At 47.9% G+C, this 16910-nt stretch overlaps 1 protein-coding gene across 1 annotated transcript in view; it reads right to left on the bottom strand.

The window, feature by feature from the left end:
- LOC311230781 (semaphorin-3D-like) overlaps positions 1-16910 on the bottom strand; it is a 207608-nt gene that overhangs the window by 105429 nt on the left and 85269 nt on the right. The window contains 1 exon segment of the mRNA XM_084317140.1: positions 7038-7309. Coding sequence (XP_084173266.1) covers positions 7038-7212 — 175 coding nt within the window. The 5' untranslated portion in view covers positions 7213-7309.

Below are 16910 nucleotides of genomic sequence, written 5' to 3'. Positions count from 1 at the left end.
TTGCGACAGTGCTGTGAAAATACCGTAAAACGTTGTGGTAATGAGAGTGTGTGTTGTTGTGGACTGGTGGAACAAGCAAATAAACAGTAAAACGTTACGTCGCAGTCCGGTGTGTTTTTGAATACACAATACTAACGTTACTATGTAGTACTAGGGTGCTGCGGGGCTCCTGGCTACCATTCTGAGAGTTAACGTCAGTATTACTAGGATGCTGCGGGCTTCTGGCTAGTGGCTCCATTCTGAGAGCTAATGATAGTAGGACTCGGATGCTGCGGGCTAACTGGCCATCTCCGCGATTTGTTTACCTTGTAACACGGGTTATTATTGAGATTTCCCTCGTGTACAAGATGATGTTGAAGATCATTCCAAGAATCTGGAGCCTTAAAACAAAAGGTTGACTTTCCAAGTTCAGTCTGTACTCTGGGGTCCTTCATTAAGCATCAGCCACAGTCATTTGAGTGTGTCGGATAGGGTCTATAGTTACAATCTAGCAACATTGTGATATAAGGTGGTAATTTCAAGGCAAACGGATATCAATGTTTATTTAGCCTCTCTGCCAACCAATATTATTCTAGATGTGTTGATTTAGTCTTCTTCTGTGTGGGCAAGCACAAAGCCAAACTCATCGGAGGTGTGATGTACTTGGCATATAAAACTGATTCTGACCATTTAATGTGCTATGGACTGCTCTCACTTACGCAAAGACAACAAAAACAGTTTTCCTAACCCAATTACCATGTGGTTGGATAGGAAACGGTTGTTGGCTTTATGAGTGTCAGTGGTTGCCAAGGGGAGAGGAAGCATTTGGAAAACAAAATGTCTATGATGACTACAGCGGAGACATTACTTCACAGACTGGCGACTTCCCCCTGACTATAGCTCACACAGTTAGGTGTTGCAAATTGAATACTGATTTGCGGTCACTTACATCTAGTGTCAATTTCTATTGCACAGAAGCAAGTGATTCTTTTACTGCACATTCTGGCTGGAGAAGAACTGTTTGGGTGCAAGGATCTGGAAAGCAGCCTATATGACAGACATGCGTTTTGTGTCATGCCTATTCAATTCTACATTAGAGTTGTAGTTATATTTCGTACTTGCATCGCGTCCCGCTCTTAAGCCATACCGAGATATACCTCATCTCATGTACCTATTGTACTCCATCAACGAATAAAACCAAAATACACCCCTCACCTGCCAGGCCCCGCCCCTAGTGGCGTGCTACATAGGACTGGGCATGGCCACCACTCACTCTTCCTCTATTTTCGTTTCCATCATAGCGGATGCAAGACGCCCTATGCAACTAGTTGATTTGAAAAGTTTAGATAATATTGAATACTTACGGAGATTTGCTTACCCCTGGAATCTTCGGGGTATGTTCCAACCACACGTCGGGTCTATTCTGATGTTCCCTCGTCTTGTGGCAGCAGATCGAGGAACAGCGTGCTCCGTGTTAGCATCAGTCCTTTGCTTTTGACATGTTGAAACAGTGCCCCGCCCGGCCGACGCCATGAGGTGGGTCGGCCTGGCGAGTGGCTGGTGGGCTGCTAAAGCCTGTACCGCCACGGTATGGAATTGGCAGCGATTAGAACTGTGTTCGAATTGCTGTTTTTTCTATCAAAAAATGGTGTCTGGTGGCGGGGGCCTTGGGGGCCAGCCGACGTCGACACATCGCGCGAGGTTGTTGACGTTATTAGCTTTGACCCGGCCGCAAGCTATAACCGCTCAGGGCTCCCCTCTCCGCAGAGGATTTTGGTCTTCCGCTGGAGCGCGGGCGGTATTTGTCCTAGGCCCCACACCGCCTCACACCGCACAGCCAGAAGAAGAGAGAGCACGGCCTCGTCAGCGGCGATGACGAGGCCCTCGACAGGCGGCCATGTTTTCCCCCGCCAGAGGTATCCTGAGCGTTGAATCGACAGGTGTCCACAAGGCCGACAGCCTTGGCGGCCGAGGGATCGGCCATGTTGGATGGGCTCGGCTTGGAATATACAAGCCGTCGCCGTCCTGCCGCGAGCAGCCCGCTCTCCGATCACTCCCTCCCCCAACACCAGCGGAAAAAGGGGGCTCTGATTGTTTCCTTTGGCTGCGGGCCGCGTGCCTTCGTTGAAGCGCGGGCGGCCCCACTTTTCGCTTCTCATGGGGACAGGGGCTGACACCCAGTTGATGGCTGAGCCTGGGTCTGTCCGTGAGAATGTTGTGCTGTCAAGCGGCTCCCACACCATAAGCTGTGTTGGTTGAGCCTGGTGTTACGTCTGTCAACTATAGGTGTTGTCAGCAGGGGGGCTCGAAACCTTTTGAGGCACACAGTGCGGGCTTCCCCGGCCTTGCCTTCGCCAGGCCAGGTATCATGTTGGTGCCTCCCACTCCCACGAGATCGGCAGTGGTCTGAAAAGAAGAGGTGCGCGTGATTTAGGTGGTAGTAATATCACTGCAGGGCTATGGTGTGTAGGAACCCATGGGGTCCTCACGCCTTGCATGTCCGGCTGCAGAACAACTCCTCAGCATGGGGGTGTTCAGTGGGGGGGCTTTTGTCACCTAGATTGATGTCAGCTTCCCCCGTATCAAACCGGCCCTTTCTGTCGGGGTCCCCCCTTGGGTGCAATTGCCTCGTGGGTAGTGTCAGGTTCCGACCCGACTCCACGGAGCGCTCTGCTTGCACGGGTCCAGGGTTGGCTACGCACAGCGGGTGGGACCGGGCCGCCTATCTACAGTTCCTTGCGGACCTGCGCCACATGGCGGCGGGTGCGTTGGGAGTGTCATCACATATGGCTATGGCAGTACCATATGTCAAGGTGGGTGGAGAGAACGCTGAGGCGGGGACTTGTATTTACACAACCCCACCCTATTGTCAGGGGTCACCAGCAGTGACAGCTCTGGTCGACGAGATCTGATCTCTGTGGACAAAGCAAGCCATCGTCGTGGCGTTTTCCTCCCGGTGTTCTCTGGTGCCTGAGAAATCGGGAGGGGGGGGGGGGGTCAGACCCATGTTGGACCATGGGAAGGTTCGGTATTTTTTGGATCGTCTCCTACCTGTTGAACACTGTCAGGTGGGGGTCTGGTTCTCCTCCATAGACCTGTAGGATGCGTGTTCGCATTCCCAATCTTCCGTCCTAGGGCTTACCTGCGCTTCCTTACAGGGTTAGCGTATGGGTACCAGGGGCTGCCGTTCGGCTTTTCTCTGGCTCCCCGCATCTTCACCAAGTGCGTGGAGGCCGCACTGGGGCCTCTGCGTCGTCAGGGGTTACGAAGTGTATTCTGCCCTGCCGACGTTCTGGTCCTTGGCGGTCAAGGTGGATCATCAGGTCTCATGCCAGGCAGGGTTCCTACCAGCCTGGGGTTGCTGTAGACTGGAAGTAGAGTACTCCTCTTCCCAGTCAACGGGTGGAGTGCTATGGGCATCCCTCTCAGAGCGTGTTGCGACACGCTCGATACGACGTCAGTGTCGTATATCGACAGACAGGGAGGAGTACGCTCCCCCCGTCTGCACTGGGTGGCGGGCGGCTGGCTATGGGCGTCCTCCATCTGCGCGCCCTGAGGGCTCCCCACATCCCCGGCAGGGTGAATATGGGTACAGGTGTAATGTCGCGGGGCGGTCCTCATCCTGACGGGTGGGGATTACGTCCGGACATAGCCAGGCAGGTCTGGGACCGATGCCGTGCCGCCTGGGATTCTTTCCCCATACATCTGTTAGGTCAGTTGTTGGGGCGGGTACATTGAGGAGCGCAGGTCCTTGATCCTGATTGCGCCGGACCGGGGCGCAGCTGTGTGGTTCCCGGTCCTGATCCAGCTACTGGTAGCTCCGCCATGGCCTATTCCTTGGTCGGCGAAGGCCCTCACTCAAGCACACGGGTCGCTGTTCAGCACCCGGTGTTGTGCCAACGTCTGATGGTTTGGCTGGTGAGAGGGTAAGTCTGGAGAGGATGGACCCTTCTGTGGTTGATACCATCCGGAATGAGCATGCTCCCTCCACTGTCGCGCTTTACGCGGGCAGATGGTGTATGTTCCAAGAGTGGTGTAAGGCGGGGGGCAGGGACCGGTGTCCTGCCCCCTGGATACTGTCCTTGTTTACCTCCAGTCTCTCCTTGATAGACTGTCGGCTTCACGGTGAGGGTATATGCAGCAGCTATATCCTCTTATCATGAGGGATTTGAGGGTGATGTTTTGTTCAGCCACCCTCTTGTGAAGCGTTTCCTGCTTGGCGCCCGACGCGTTAAGCCGGTAAAACGCTCTTTGGCTCCGAGTTGGGATCTTCAATTAGTCCTCGGTCGGTTTTCCTTGGCCCCGTTTGAGCCTCTTGAGCAAGCGCCGTTGGAACAGCTGTCGTTCAAGACCGCGTTCTTGCTGGCCGTCACCTCCGCTAAACGCGTGGGTGAGCTTTGTGCTCTCTCGGTACGACCAGATTGCCTGTCTTTCGTTCCGATTGCGGTGCCACTCTGCGGCCTAATCCTGCCTTCGTGCCTACAAATATCCGGAGTTCCTTCCGCTCCAGGGATATTGTGGTTCATGCGTTTCATCCACCTCCTCACGCTAGTGAGTTGGAGGCGGGCCTTCACCTGCCATGTCCGGTCCGGGCTTTGGGGATTTACCTCAACCGTACTCAGGGCCTCAGGGCTACCGATCAGTTTTGTCTGTTATGGTGGTTCTCGTGCTGGTAAGGCACTATCGAAACAGCGCCTGTCCCATTGGTTGTGCGAGGGCATTGCCCTTTGCTACACGTTGGCCGGGCTGGCTCCCCCTGGGGGCGTCAGGGCGCACTCCACTCGTGGGGTGGCAGCCTCTGCCGCTCTGCTGGGTGGGGCCTCGGTGGAGGACATCTGTGCTGCAGCTTCATGGTCCTCCCCGGGTCCCTTCGTAAGGTTTTGCCTCATGGACATGACCGGGGGTTCTGTCTCCCAGGCGGTTCTGAGGTCTGTGGCCTCTCCTGCTTCCCGTCCTTTGGTGGGGTAGCAGGGGTGTGTGGGTATGGGCCACAGTGTGTTGTGTCACACGTGGTTCCGCCTGTGCTGTGTTCAAGGGGTTCTAGTTCCCTCTTGTTCGCACTCGGGTGGAGTTGACTGCGCCCCCTCTTCATTAGGAAGGATGGGGTGACGGGACTCCCCTTCCCCCTTGATGTGGGCTTACGGGTCCTCAGGGGGTGCATCTGTCGGGCCTCGCGTCCGCTCTACCCCATATCACGGTATGACTTAAGAGCGGGACGCGATGCAAGTACGAAATTATAACGACAGGTTATGTATATAACCTAGTTATATGTGTACTGGCTAAGCGTCCCGCTCTTAGCGTGCCCTGAGTTCCCTTGGGGAAACTTTTCTTTGGAAACGATTTTTTCCGAGGAAGAGTGAGTGGTGGCCATGCCCAGTCCTATGTAGCATGCCACTAGGGGCGGGGCCTGGCAGGTGAGGGGTGTATTTTGGTTTTATTCATTGATGGAGTACAATAGGTACATGAGATGAGGTATATCTCTGTATGGCTTAAGAGCGGGACGCTTAGCCAGTACTCATATAACTAGGTTATATACATAACCTGTCGTTATATACAGTAGCCTTTGCATGCATTTTCAAGTTTTTGTAGCCTTTTTATTTTGTGGAACTATTCTTCTACATGGGACCAGAAATGCAGTCAGAAATCTTCTATTTGCTAATTGAACTGGTTTAAAAACAATTACTGGTGCAACCATCTTGACATTAACTTTCACAACTGTTTTAATGTCCTGCTGAGCCAATAAATGTGTTAACAATTGACAATATCCTCTATTAAACTGCTCAACATTGACCTTTTAAGGAAAATCTTCACTGGGCTACATGTGAGAGATTATCACGGTGACTGCATTTGGAAAACTAATATTGACATTGCTTCATTGGTATTTAGTGGTATGACATTTCCCCCAGTCCATCCATTTATCATTGACCTTACCACTAATGTCCTTGAACTAGCTACATGATCTTTAACATATTCCAAACATTAACACACAATAAAAGAGAGGCAGTAATCTCAACAAATAGCTGTTTCATCACTGAACAGTTTTAACTATTGTGACCATGTTTTCATCTTTGTGTTGAGAATGAGAGTCTTGAGCTTAGTTGGCTAGAGACATACAGACGGACGGACGGACAGACAGACAGACAGACAGACAGACAGACAGACAGACAGACAGACAGACAGACAGACAGACAGACAGACAGACAGACAGACAGACAGACAGACAGACAGACAGACAGACAGACAGACAGACAGGTCAGCTAGCTTAACATGCTGGCTAGTTTGACTGCCAGTCAATGAACAGAGAGAGAGAAAAGAGTATGTGCCTCTTAACAAAATAATGTAGGTTTATGAGGCTCCAGTAGCTTGATACCTACTACACCCAAACAATCGGGTATTGCAGATTAAGTTTTGATTTTCCTATGGCTTATGTTCTTTTCGGGAACGGTTTTTGTTGATTGTTGATTTTTTTTGTTTGTTTGTTTGTTTGTTTGTTTGTTTGTTTTATCTTGCAAACTTTAACTTTTTTTGTTCTTTTCGGGATTGGTTTTAGTTGATTTTTTTGGTTTGTTTGTCATATTTTGAAAACTTTTACTTTTTTGAATTTGTTTTTGAGTTAGGGGTAGGTTGCTCTATAAGCCTTCGGCTTCAAACCTATCCTTTTTCGTTTGTTTATTTGTAAACAATTTTGCAATATTATTTGTTTATGTTTATTTATTTGTATTTGTAAACATTCAAAATAAAATAATTCATTCATTCATTCATCTGGACTTACTTTACACAATACTTGCGGTGTTGCTGCTGTTAACTCTTTCACTGCCACACAACAAAAGGTTAACCCTTTACTATCACACAACCGACGGTCGCCGCATACATGCAGCTGTCTGATTATTACTCATGACATCACATGACATGTGAGCTATTTCCATCTGTACTGACTGAATGGTGGAAATGCTGAGGGATACGCTGCCAAACTGATTGGATGACTGATTGGATGACTGATTGACTGTCTTTCTGTCTGACTGAATGCCTGACTGATACTTGGTGGCCATGTTGCCTACCTGAGTGTGAGAGCTGCAGCCGTGGGCCTGTCTGGGTCCAGGCTGCAACAGTATCCGTAGAGTAGGAGTAGGAGTCTGCAGGCTGAAGGCACATGGGGAGGAGCCAAACCAGCAGCTTCAGCACATTCCCCGCCCCTCTGACCATGGCTCCGCCTCCTCCATGTGGCACTATCATCTCAAGTCGATTGTCACCACTGTTCCAGAGAGATGATGGTTGGATGGATGGATGGAAGATCTACTGGTCACCACACAGAGTGGTACATGGGAACTGACTGGAGGAGAGAAAGAGAGGGGAGAAAGAGGGAGAGAAGTTAAATGTGTTTCTTTTTTTCTTGCAAAAGTAATCTTTAGATGAGATTGAGATTGATAGATAAGTAGATGGATGCAGCCTTGCCATCAATCATAGCACAATGAATAAAGATTAACTCTGGGCCGTAGGGAGTCCATGATAGGTTAATAATTTATCTCAGTGTATCACATGATTCCCTCTGAATAGTCCACTTTCCCAACTCTGACTGTTACTATTCAAAGTGAATGTGTCTGGATCACAACCGGCCCGCTAGTATGAGGTTAACTAATGACAGCACAGTCCACAGAGAGAGAGGTTTCCTATTCCAGCTGCTCTCTGGATCTGCGGTGTGGAGGTTAGCAGACGCCTGAATAAATATCTCATTACAGTGAAAGACGTACAAAAGTCACCTCACATTTGCAAAATAAACAAGATGAAGAATGACATTCAGGAAAAAAAGGATGCACTTCTTATTCCAGCGGTGCAGTGGCTCTTTGTGTTAAGCACTAGAGTAACAGGCACCTGAATAAATCCCTGTTATAGAAGTAATTCAGTATGGATTCAGGTGGGAACATATATTTCATATAATATAATGACCTATAATGACCAGCACTTTATCATCATGTATCATGGTCTATAATGATCGATCATGGTGGCTGCCTGGCTTGTAGCTCATCAGCAGGTCGGGTCAATAGGTTGGGCAGCGACACAGAAAATGCTGAGATGTACCGGTAACAACACCGTCTGTACCGTCACCATGCTGAGATGTACCGGTAAACAACACCGTCTGTACCGTCACCGTGCTGAGATGTACCGGTAACAACACCGTCTGTACCGGCGTCACCGTGCTGAGATGTACCGGTAAACAACACCGTCTGTACCGTCACCATGCTGAGATGTACCGGTAAACAACACCGTCTGTACCGTCACCGTGCTGAGATGTACCGGTAACAACACCGTCTGTACCGGCGTCACCGTGCTGAGATGTACCGGTAAACAACACCGTCTGTACCAGTGTAGCGTCACTGTGCTGAGATGCCCACCACAGATCAGCTGCCACACAATGTTACTTAGCAAACAACTTCAGATGACGGAGTTATCATGGCCGGCCCCCACGGAAACCTATATTCAATAGCTTTGTCTTGGGTTAGCTAAACCTCTAGACCAGCATTCATTTGAACCTTGGCCAGAATAAGAAGGCAAGAACACTGTCTAAAATTACAAAACGTAACTGATATTGTCGTACTTGTGTTCAACAACTGTCCTTGGCCTGGTGGAAGTGTAAACCCAAGGTTCTATTATCGTGCAGTATCAACGATAGAGTTGCCTGAACAATACAAACGAGTCAGTAGAGTGAAAACTCTGGTGTTACACAGCGTGCACAGCATGTATCTTAATAAACAAAAAGATAATAAATACGTCAAATAAATACGACGAAGCAGAGTTTCATAAGGCACTTGAACAGAATGTTCTGGAACTCTGATAGTGCCGTGTCTGAAGTTATCATTTTTCCTGTATGGCCACTGGCCAGTACTTGACCCACTTAGAGCTATCAACATGGAAGGAGACAAGGAACAAACTGTCCCCTTCCTCCCTGTTCATCGGCCTGTCCCTGTGTGTGTGTGTGCGTGTGTGTGCGTGTGTGTGTGTGTGTGTGTGTGTGTGTGTGTGTGTGTGTGTGTGTGTGTGTGTGTGTGTGTGTGTGTGAGTGTGTTGTTTGTCGGGGTAAGGGTACTTTGTCAAGGAGACTTGAGTGTGTTGAGAGTCCCATTCTCTAAATAGGGATGTGCAGCAAACTCACCCTCTTCTGCCCTGTCTGTCTGTCACACACACACACACACACACACACACACACACACACACACACACACACACACACACACACACACACACACACACACACACACACACACACACACACACACACACACACACACACACACGTACACACACACACACGTACACCCACACGCGTACACACACACACACACGTACACACGTACACACACACACACACACACACACACACACACACACACACACACACACACACACACGTACACACACACACACACACACACACACACACACACACACACACACACACACACACACGTACACACACACACACACACACACACACACACACACACTTGCCATCAGTGCTTAAGGATGTGGTGAGCTAGACTGGGGAAGGACCTGTCATGTTCTAGACTAGAGACCTGATCTAAAAACAGCCTGTTGTGTTTGCATGTGTTTATGGAACTGGTCGTGGCGTTCAAACCCGGGTTGTCTGTGGGTCACAGAACTGTGCTAACCCGCTGAGCTAAAACTAGTCTCTCTTTTGAACCCTTTTTTAGCAGATGAACTGACTAAGAAAGCAATGTTATCACAGCTGTGGAATGTGGAGGCTTTGTCAGGAATGGGAGGATTACACTGCAAACAGTTATTTGGTGTTCAGTGCCTTGCTCAAAAGCACTTTGATTATAGACTTCAATTATCTCACTTCCTAACCACCAGAATCAGTCAACCAGTGCGCACACACACATACACACAGAGGGTACAGGAGGTAACATTGTTTAGAAAAGCGTTCCCATGATTATCAATTGTAGCCATCTTTATTTTCTCTTCCTCTGCACCACAGGGGGTCGGGACAGAACGAGTAAACAAGACAATGGCTTCACAGGGTGTCAGCTGCTCCACACGCCATGTGCTCATAATGTTGTAAGTTTGAATCCTGCTTAACCCTTTCACTACCACACTACAGAAGGTTAACCTTTCACTACCACACTACAGACGGTTAACCCTTTGTCGTGTTTGTCGCAGTGAAAGGGTTAACCATTTTGGTAGTGTGGTAGTGAAAGGGTTAAGACCTCAATCCTCCTGTTACTGTTACTTTCCATTGCGCTAGAAAAGCTGGGTTCATAAATGTATTTTTTGTCACTTACTACACTGTGCCCACCTCTAGGTTCCATTTAACACTTTCAATACAAGTATACAAAGAGAGAGAGAGAGATACAGTAGAAACGATTCATAGTATTTTGATGACGTGTTTTTGCCATACAATGTGATGCAGGGCCACAGCTCATAGGCCACATTTGTCATTTAATGATAATCAACTGCTATTTTATTACAATCACCTGTTGTTTGTGACCAAGATGTCTGCAATCATCAACCTTGAATAGACTATAAGGGAAAGAGAGCCAAGCTAATTGTATAAGCAGAAACCATATCAAAGTTGACCCTCTAACAAATTTCTCCCTAAATAACATTATGCGCCTAAAATAGAGTTTTGCTTATTGAAAGGGCAACTCTTTGTGTAGAGCAGCTTCCTAAACCAGGGTGTTCCCGTGGATAAGAGTTGGCTGGCTGGCACTCATACTACTAGTGAAAGTGATTCTTTTTAGCTCAATGTTTAAAAATTTCTCTTAACACTGCCAGGATTAAGGGTTTAATTATCTTTGTAGCTCAATGGGTAGAGCATGGCACTAACAATGACAGTTCTATTTGCTTTGTAGCCCAAGGGGGAAAGCATGGAACTAACAATGCCAGGGTTAGCGATGGGGGAGGGGGGGGCATTCTCTTAATAGCACAGTTCTGTGTATAAGGTACTAATGCTGGATAGATCCAAGTTGGACATGTACTGAATAATTCCTACTGGTGTACATGCTCTGACAGCCGGACAACACAGGGTGGGTTGACATCTCCCACTGTAGACACCTGTGCCAGCTGACTCTCGAAAAGAGTTTAAATACTCTCTTTTATGGTATTTGCTTTCATCATTTACAAACACAACATTCTGTTAAGATTAAATCCCATTCATCGCTCCTTGTATAGGGATTAACCATTTTTTATGATGTTTATGGAAGCAGGGGGTGATATGTGGTCGGCTCCTCCGTGGGTTACTTACTGCCTGGCTTGATTTATCCCTGGAGAGGTGGGGTTGATAACACTAGACCCCGCTTCCATTACTCACCTCTATCCCTCCCTTTCTCTCTCTCTCCTTTATTTATCTCCTTTCATCTCAACATTTCTCCCATCTTTTCTTGTCCTCTCCTCATCCCTGTTCATCCGCCTTCCTCATTTATACCTGCTCATCTGTCTATATCTTCTCTATATCTTCTCTTCCTATCCTTCTCTCTCTCTATCTCTCTCCTGTGCCCTCCTCATTCTCTCAGCTGTCCCTCCCTCTCCAGCTTCTCCATATACCCCTATCCTCCTCTCTCTCTCCCTTTACGACCCCTCCATCATCCCCCCTTCTCTCTTTCTCATTGATGCACCCGCTTCTTTTCACACACTCCCTCCCTCCCTCTCCCTCTCTCTGCGATGGTGTAATATCTGTGTGTCAGCCAGTCAGAAGGGGCGACAGCTTTACAGCCATTCTCTGGCAACAGGCTAATCCCCGCTGTGATTTACTCTATCTTGTTCTTATCCTCTCCCTCCCTCCTTACCTCCCTACCTACTGCTGTCATCTGCCACCTTCATTCCCATCCCGCATACCCTACCTCCTTTTCTGTCATCTTCATTCCCTCCATTGAATCAAGGTTGTATCATTCTCTTAAATGTTCACCAATCTCGCTCTTTCTTTCCATATCTCTCTTTCTGTCCCTTACTCTGTCTCTCCGTTGGTTCCAGACTCTTTCTCTTTTTGAACCCCATTCTCTTCCCCTTAAAAGAGGCCTGCTCTTGGTCTCAGAACTGAAGCCTGGACTGTGGATTGAGCTCAGCAGTGGGGGAACAGGTGGCAAGGTCCAGACCTGTTGCCCCTCCAACCCTAGATCCAGACCCTGGTACCTGACCATAAAATACCACAGAGAACCATGAGCAATGTCTTTCTGAGTGAGAAAAACAAACACAACATTCTTGGTTTATTCATATGCATGCAAGCTCCGCTAGATAGAAATGATCATATAACAGTGGGTCTGCCCTTGACTAAAGACATTCTTAGTCAACTAATAGTCATGGATTTGATTGACTATTTGATTAGTTGTTTCTATTGACAAATCTGTAGAATTGTGTTCCCCACATACATGGGGACCTCTTTAATCTTAGTGATTACTGTACCAGAGATATGTTTATAATATTTCAAGATATTATACAACATGGGAAGAAAAAAAAGAATGTACTATCTGTAGTGGACTAAGTAAAGAGGGCACAGCCCTATATAATAGTAGCATAAATATAATATATAGTTCTTGCCATGGGGAGTTAATGCTCTATTCTATCATACTGTTACAGTACATGACCTTGAGTATCCAGTCTTTTCAATGTCGGGTACCAACTTCAGATCCAGATTCAGATTCCTTTATTGTCACTTATTTCAGTACTTTACAGCAAGAAGAGTGAAAATCTATTTATTGTGGTCCCTCGACTATAGCAGCTTCCAATAATAAAAATACAAAAAAAATTTGCAAAGAATAAAATAAGATGACTAAAATTCCAGCAACAACTTTCACGGTATGTTGCTGGAAATCCTTTTTCATATTTGATGTGAACGTCTGAAGCGTCGGGCTAGAAGTATGCAACAGCATTCTTGCCAAAAAGTGTAGCGGGATGGAAACGACAGCAGTGATGTAGGATATAATCTTCTATTCCATGGCTCTGAAACACCATTCCGCAGCCTGCTATGACCTCCCGGGGGAGATTCTTTCCTAACCTTTATTCATCCGAGTGGGGAGGTTCCACGGTGCATTCTTCTCCTGCAACGCCCTGCTACATACTGGGCACACTCAAGGCATTGAATCCCACAGATTCAAACGTGGGATTTAGTTTTCAGTCGAACACATGCATATACAGTAACCTCTGGGCTACAGGCAGCAGGTGTGGAGGCGTAAGCTTCATTATATATGATCACTGCAGTATAATAATATAAATATATTATTATTATGATTATATTCCTTGGCTCTGAAATATCATCCCAGAGATGATACCGGAGGTATTTTACTGTAGCATTTCCCTTCACAGGGAAATTGGAAAATCAGACCAGCTTTCCTGGGTCAGAGTTCAGCTGGACCTTCACGTGAAAATATTGAAATGTGACTTACTTGAATGTATGTATGTGTGTCTGTGTGTGTATGTATGTGTGTGTATGCGTGCGCACATGTGTGTGTGTGTGTGTGTGTGTCCTGTTCTTTGGCCTGATGCTAACTGTTTCTCAGCTCGCTAAAGTAGTCCTGTGTGTCAGCGCTCCATTCAGACCATGGAGGTGGAAATTAGGTTTTACATGAAGTACGAGAGGGAAATGTGAAGGAATTACAACAGATAGAAATCCAGAAGGAAATGGAGATATTTGAACTATTGTTTAACAGGAGTTCCCCGTGATTTATAATGGCTAAGCCAGACGTGCTTTCAGTCACCATTAAGGGACTCTGGGGAAGGGCTGCTTTCTGTGTGACCCATGTTATGCACTCTGCACTGTACATTACTGAGCACCAGACTTGGGTCATTTATCTATTGAAATCCCTTTCAATTACTGTTTGAGCATTTGCTTTAGTATGCCTGGTTTCAGATAAGAAAAGTAAATGAATCGTATGATGAATTGTATGTTATAATTGTAATTTGACCCAAATATCCTATATACCCTATGCTTAGTGATTCAGATTTAAGTCTTTGCAGGTGTACCCTCAAATGATTGTTTTCCTCCTAGACTATCCAAATGTCACATTTAACAAATGTATTTACTTCACCTAAATAAGATTGACCACCAAGCAGGAATTTTTAAGCATTCTCATCTGTCTTCAAACATGTGCAGGCCTGTTGTCGAAATGAAGTGAAACTGCTTCAGCTTTGAATGTAATGGAAATCCACCAACTAAATGATGCGTGTGAGGGTGTGTGTGTGTGTGTGTGTGTGTGTGTGTGTGTGTGTGTGTGTGTGTGTGTGTGTGTGTGTGTGTGTGTGTGTGTGTTTGTGTATTTCAATGTATCCGTCCAATCTGATGCAACTGAGTGCAAGATAAAGCCATGAAATCTGTTGTTGGGAATTTCTTTTAATCTCATGGTGGAGTGTAGGCCTACCACACAACTCATAAAATGTCCAGAATGTTGTCAATCACAAAATACAAGTTCAAACACTGAGGGCGGGATCCACAAAGGGTTTGCGCAGCTTTTTCCGACGCAAAGCCGGTGCTTAAAGCTCTGAAACTCAGTTTGCTATCCACAGAGGACACGCAACGGGTGAAATGAGGTGGTAACTGCGTTCCGTCAGCATTGCGTCCGGTGCAATTGCCGCGTATTTAAATGAGGTAATATGGGCGGAACATGTCCCCTTTCTATGTACGTTTTCCTCGTTTGAGGTGCTCCTGTTGCGTCCCTCTCCCCCAACAGAAAGTGTGACGGTCTGATTCCTACCTCCACTGCATCCTTTGTAATGGCTGTCCTTTACCGCCCCCCAGGCCCTTACACCCTCTTCGTAGATGAGTTTTCCACTTTCATCTTTGAGCTTGTTACGCGCTCAGATAACATATTAATTGTTGGTGATTTTAACATTCATTCCAACAAAACTCTAGAGCTCCTAAATAAAGCTTTTACCGACATAATTGACTCTGTCGCTCTCATTCAAATCGTTGACCAACCCACTCACAGTGGTGGGAATACCCTTGACTTAGTCCTAGCCCGCGGTCTCACTGTGTCAGATTTGACAGTTTCTCCCTATGTTCCTGCTCTCTCAGACCACTACCTCATCAAATTTCTAATTGATTTGACGGTTTCTTGCCCAGACAGTGTAGAATCCTACATGAGCCGTGGTATTAACGCCTCAACTGTCCCAATTCTAGTTAACTGCCTACCAGACACCCTCTCTCCCTTCCTCTCTTACTCTGGCCCCCTTGATCTCTTTACAGATAAACTTAACGCCACCCTTCGTAGCACGCTCGACATTGTCGCTCCCCTTAAGCCTAAAATTAAACGTGCGCCGCAAAAACAAACTCACTGGTTTACTGAGGAAACTCGCTCCTTTAAAAAGGCATGTCGCAAACTTGAACATAAATGGCGTTCGACCAAACTCGAAGTGTTCCGCCTTGCCTGGAATGATAGTTTACGTAACTACAAAAAGGCACTCTCACTTGCCAAAACGATAGGTTATGTATATAACCTAGTTATATGAGTACTGGCTGAGCGTCCCGCTCTTAAGCCTATTGAGATACCCCTTATCTCCTGTACCTACTGTACTCCACCACGAAAACAACTTGTACACCCACACCTGACCGGGTCCCGCCTCTATGGAGGCGTAGCCTATAAGACCATGGCCATGGTCACCAACACACCCTTCCTCGCTAAAATCCCGTTCCAGTAAAAGATCCCTCAAAAGGGAACTCAGGGCCGCTTAAGAGCGGGACGCTCAGCCAGTACTCATATAACTAGGTTATATACATAACCTATCGTTATATTTCGTATCTGGCTTATCGCGTCCCGCTCTTAAGCCTATTGAGATATGGGTTAGAGCGGACGCGAGACCCGACAGATGTACCCCCTGAGGACCCGTAAGCCCACATCAAGGGGTTCGGGGAGCCCTGTCACCCCATCCTTCCTAATGAAGGGGGGGCGCAGTCAACTCCACCTGAGTGCGAGCAAGAGGGAACTAGAACCCCTTGAACACACAGCACAGGCGGAACCACGTGTGACCTAACACACTGTGGCCCATACCCACACACTCCTGCTACCCTACCAAAGGACGGGAAGCAGGAAAGGCCACAGACCCCAGAACCGCCTGGGAGACAGAACCCCTGGTCATGTCCATGAGGTAAAACCTTACAAAGGGGCCCGGGGAGGACCATGATCCTCCACCGAAGCCCCACCCAGGAGAGCGGCAGAGGCAGCCACCCCACGAGTGGAGTGCGCCCTGACGCCCCCAGGGGGATCCTGCCCAGCCAACGTGTAGCAGAGGGCAATGCCCTCGCACAACCAATGGGACAGGCGTTGTTCGATAGTGCCTCACCGGCATGAGAACCACCGTGACAGACAAAAAGCTGAACGGTGACCCTGAGGTCCTGAGTACGGCTGAGGTAATTCCCAAAGCACGGACCGGACATGACAGGTGAAGGCCAGCATCTAACTCACTAGCGTGAGGAGGCGGAAGAAACGCCTGAACCACAATATCCCTGGAGCGGAAGAACTCCGGATATTTACAGGCACGAAGGCAGGATTAGGCCGCAGAGTGGCACCGCAATCGGACGAAAGACAGGCACTCTGGACGTACCGAGAGAGCACAAAGCACACCCACGCGTTCAGCGGAGGTGACGGCCAGCAAGAACGCGGTCTTGAACGACAGATGTTCCAACGGCGCCTGCTCGAGCGGCTCAAACGGGGCCAAGGACAACCGACGAGGACCAATTGAAGATCCCAAGTCGGAGCCAAGGAGCGTTGCACCGGCTTAACGCGTCGAGCGCCAAGCAGGAAACGCTTCACAAGAGGGTGGCCGAACAAGACATCCCCTCAAATCCCTCATGATAGGAGGATATAGCTGCTGCATATACCCTCACCGTCGAAGCCGACAGTCTATCAAGGAGAGACTGGAGGTAAGTAAGGACAGCATCCAGGGGGCAGGAGACTGGGTCCCGGCCCCCCGCCTTACACCACACTTGGAAC

The sequence above is a fragment of the Notolepis coatsorum genome (assembly GCF_963971535.1).
Source record: "Notolepis coatsorum genome assembly, chromosome: 6".
In the NCBI taxonomy this organism is placed as follows: Eukaryota; Metazoa; Chordata; class Actinopteri; order Aulopiformes; family Paralepididae; genus Notolepis; species Notolepis coatsorum.
Note: the sequence above shows the minus strand (reverse complement) of the source record. Positions and strands in the feature narration are given on the sequence as shown.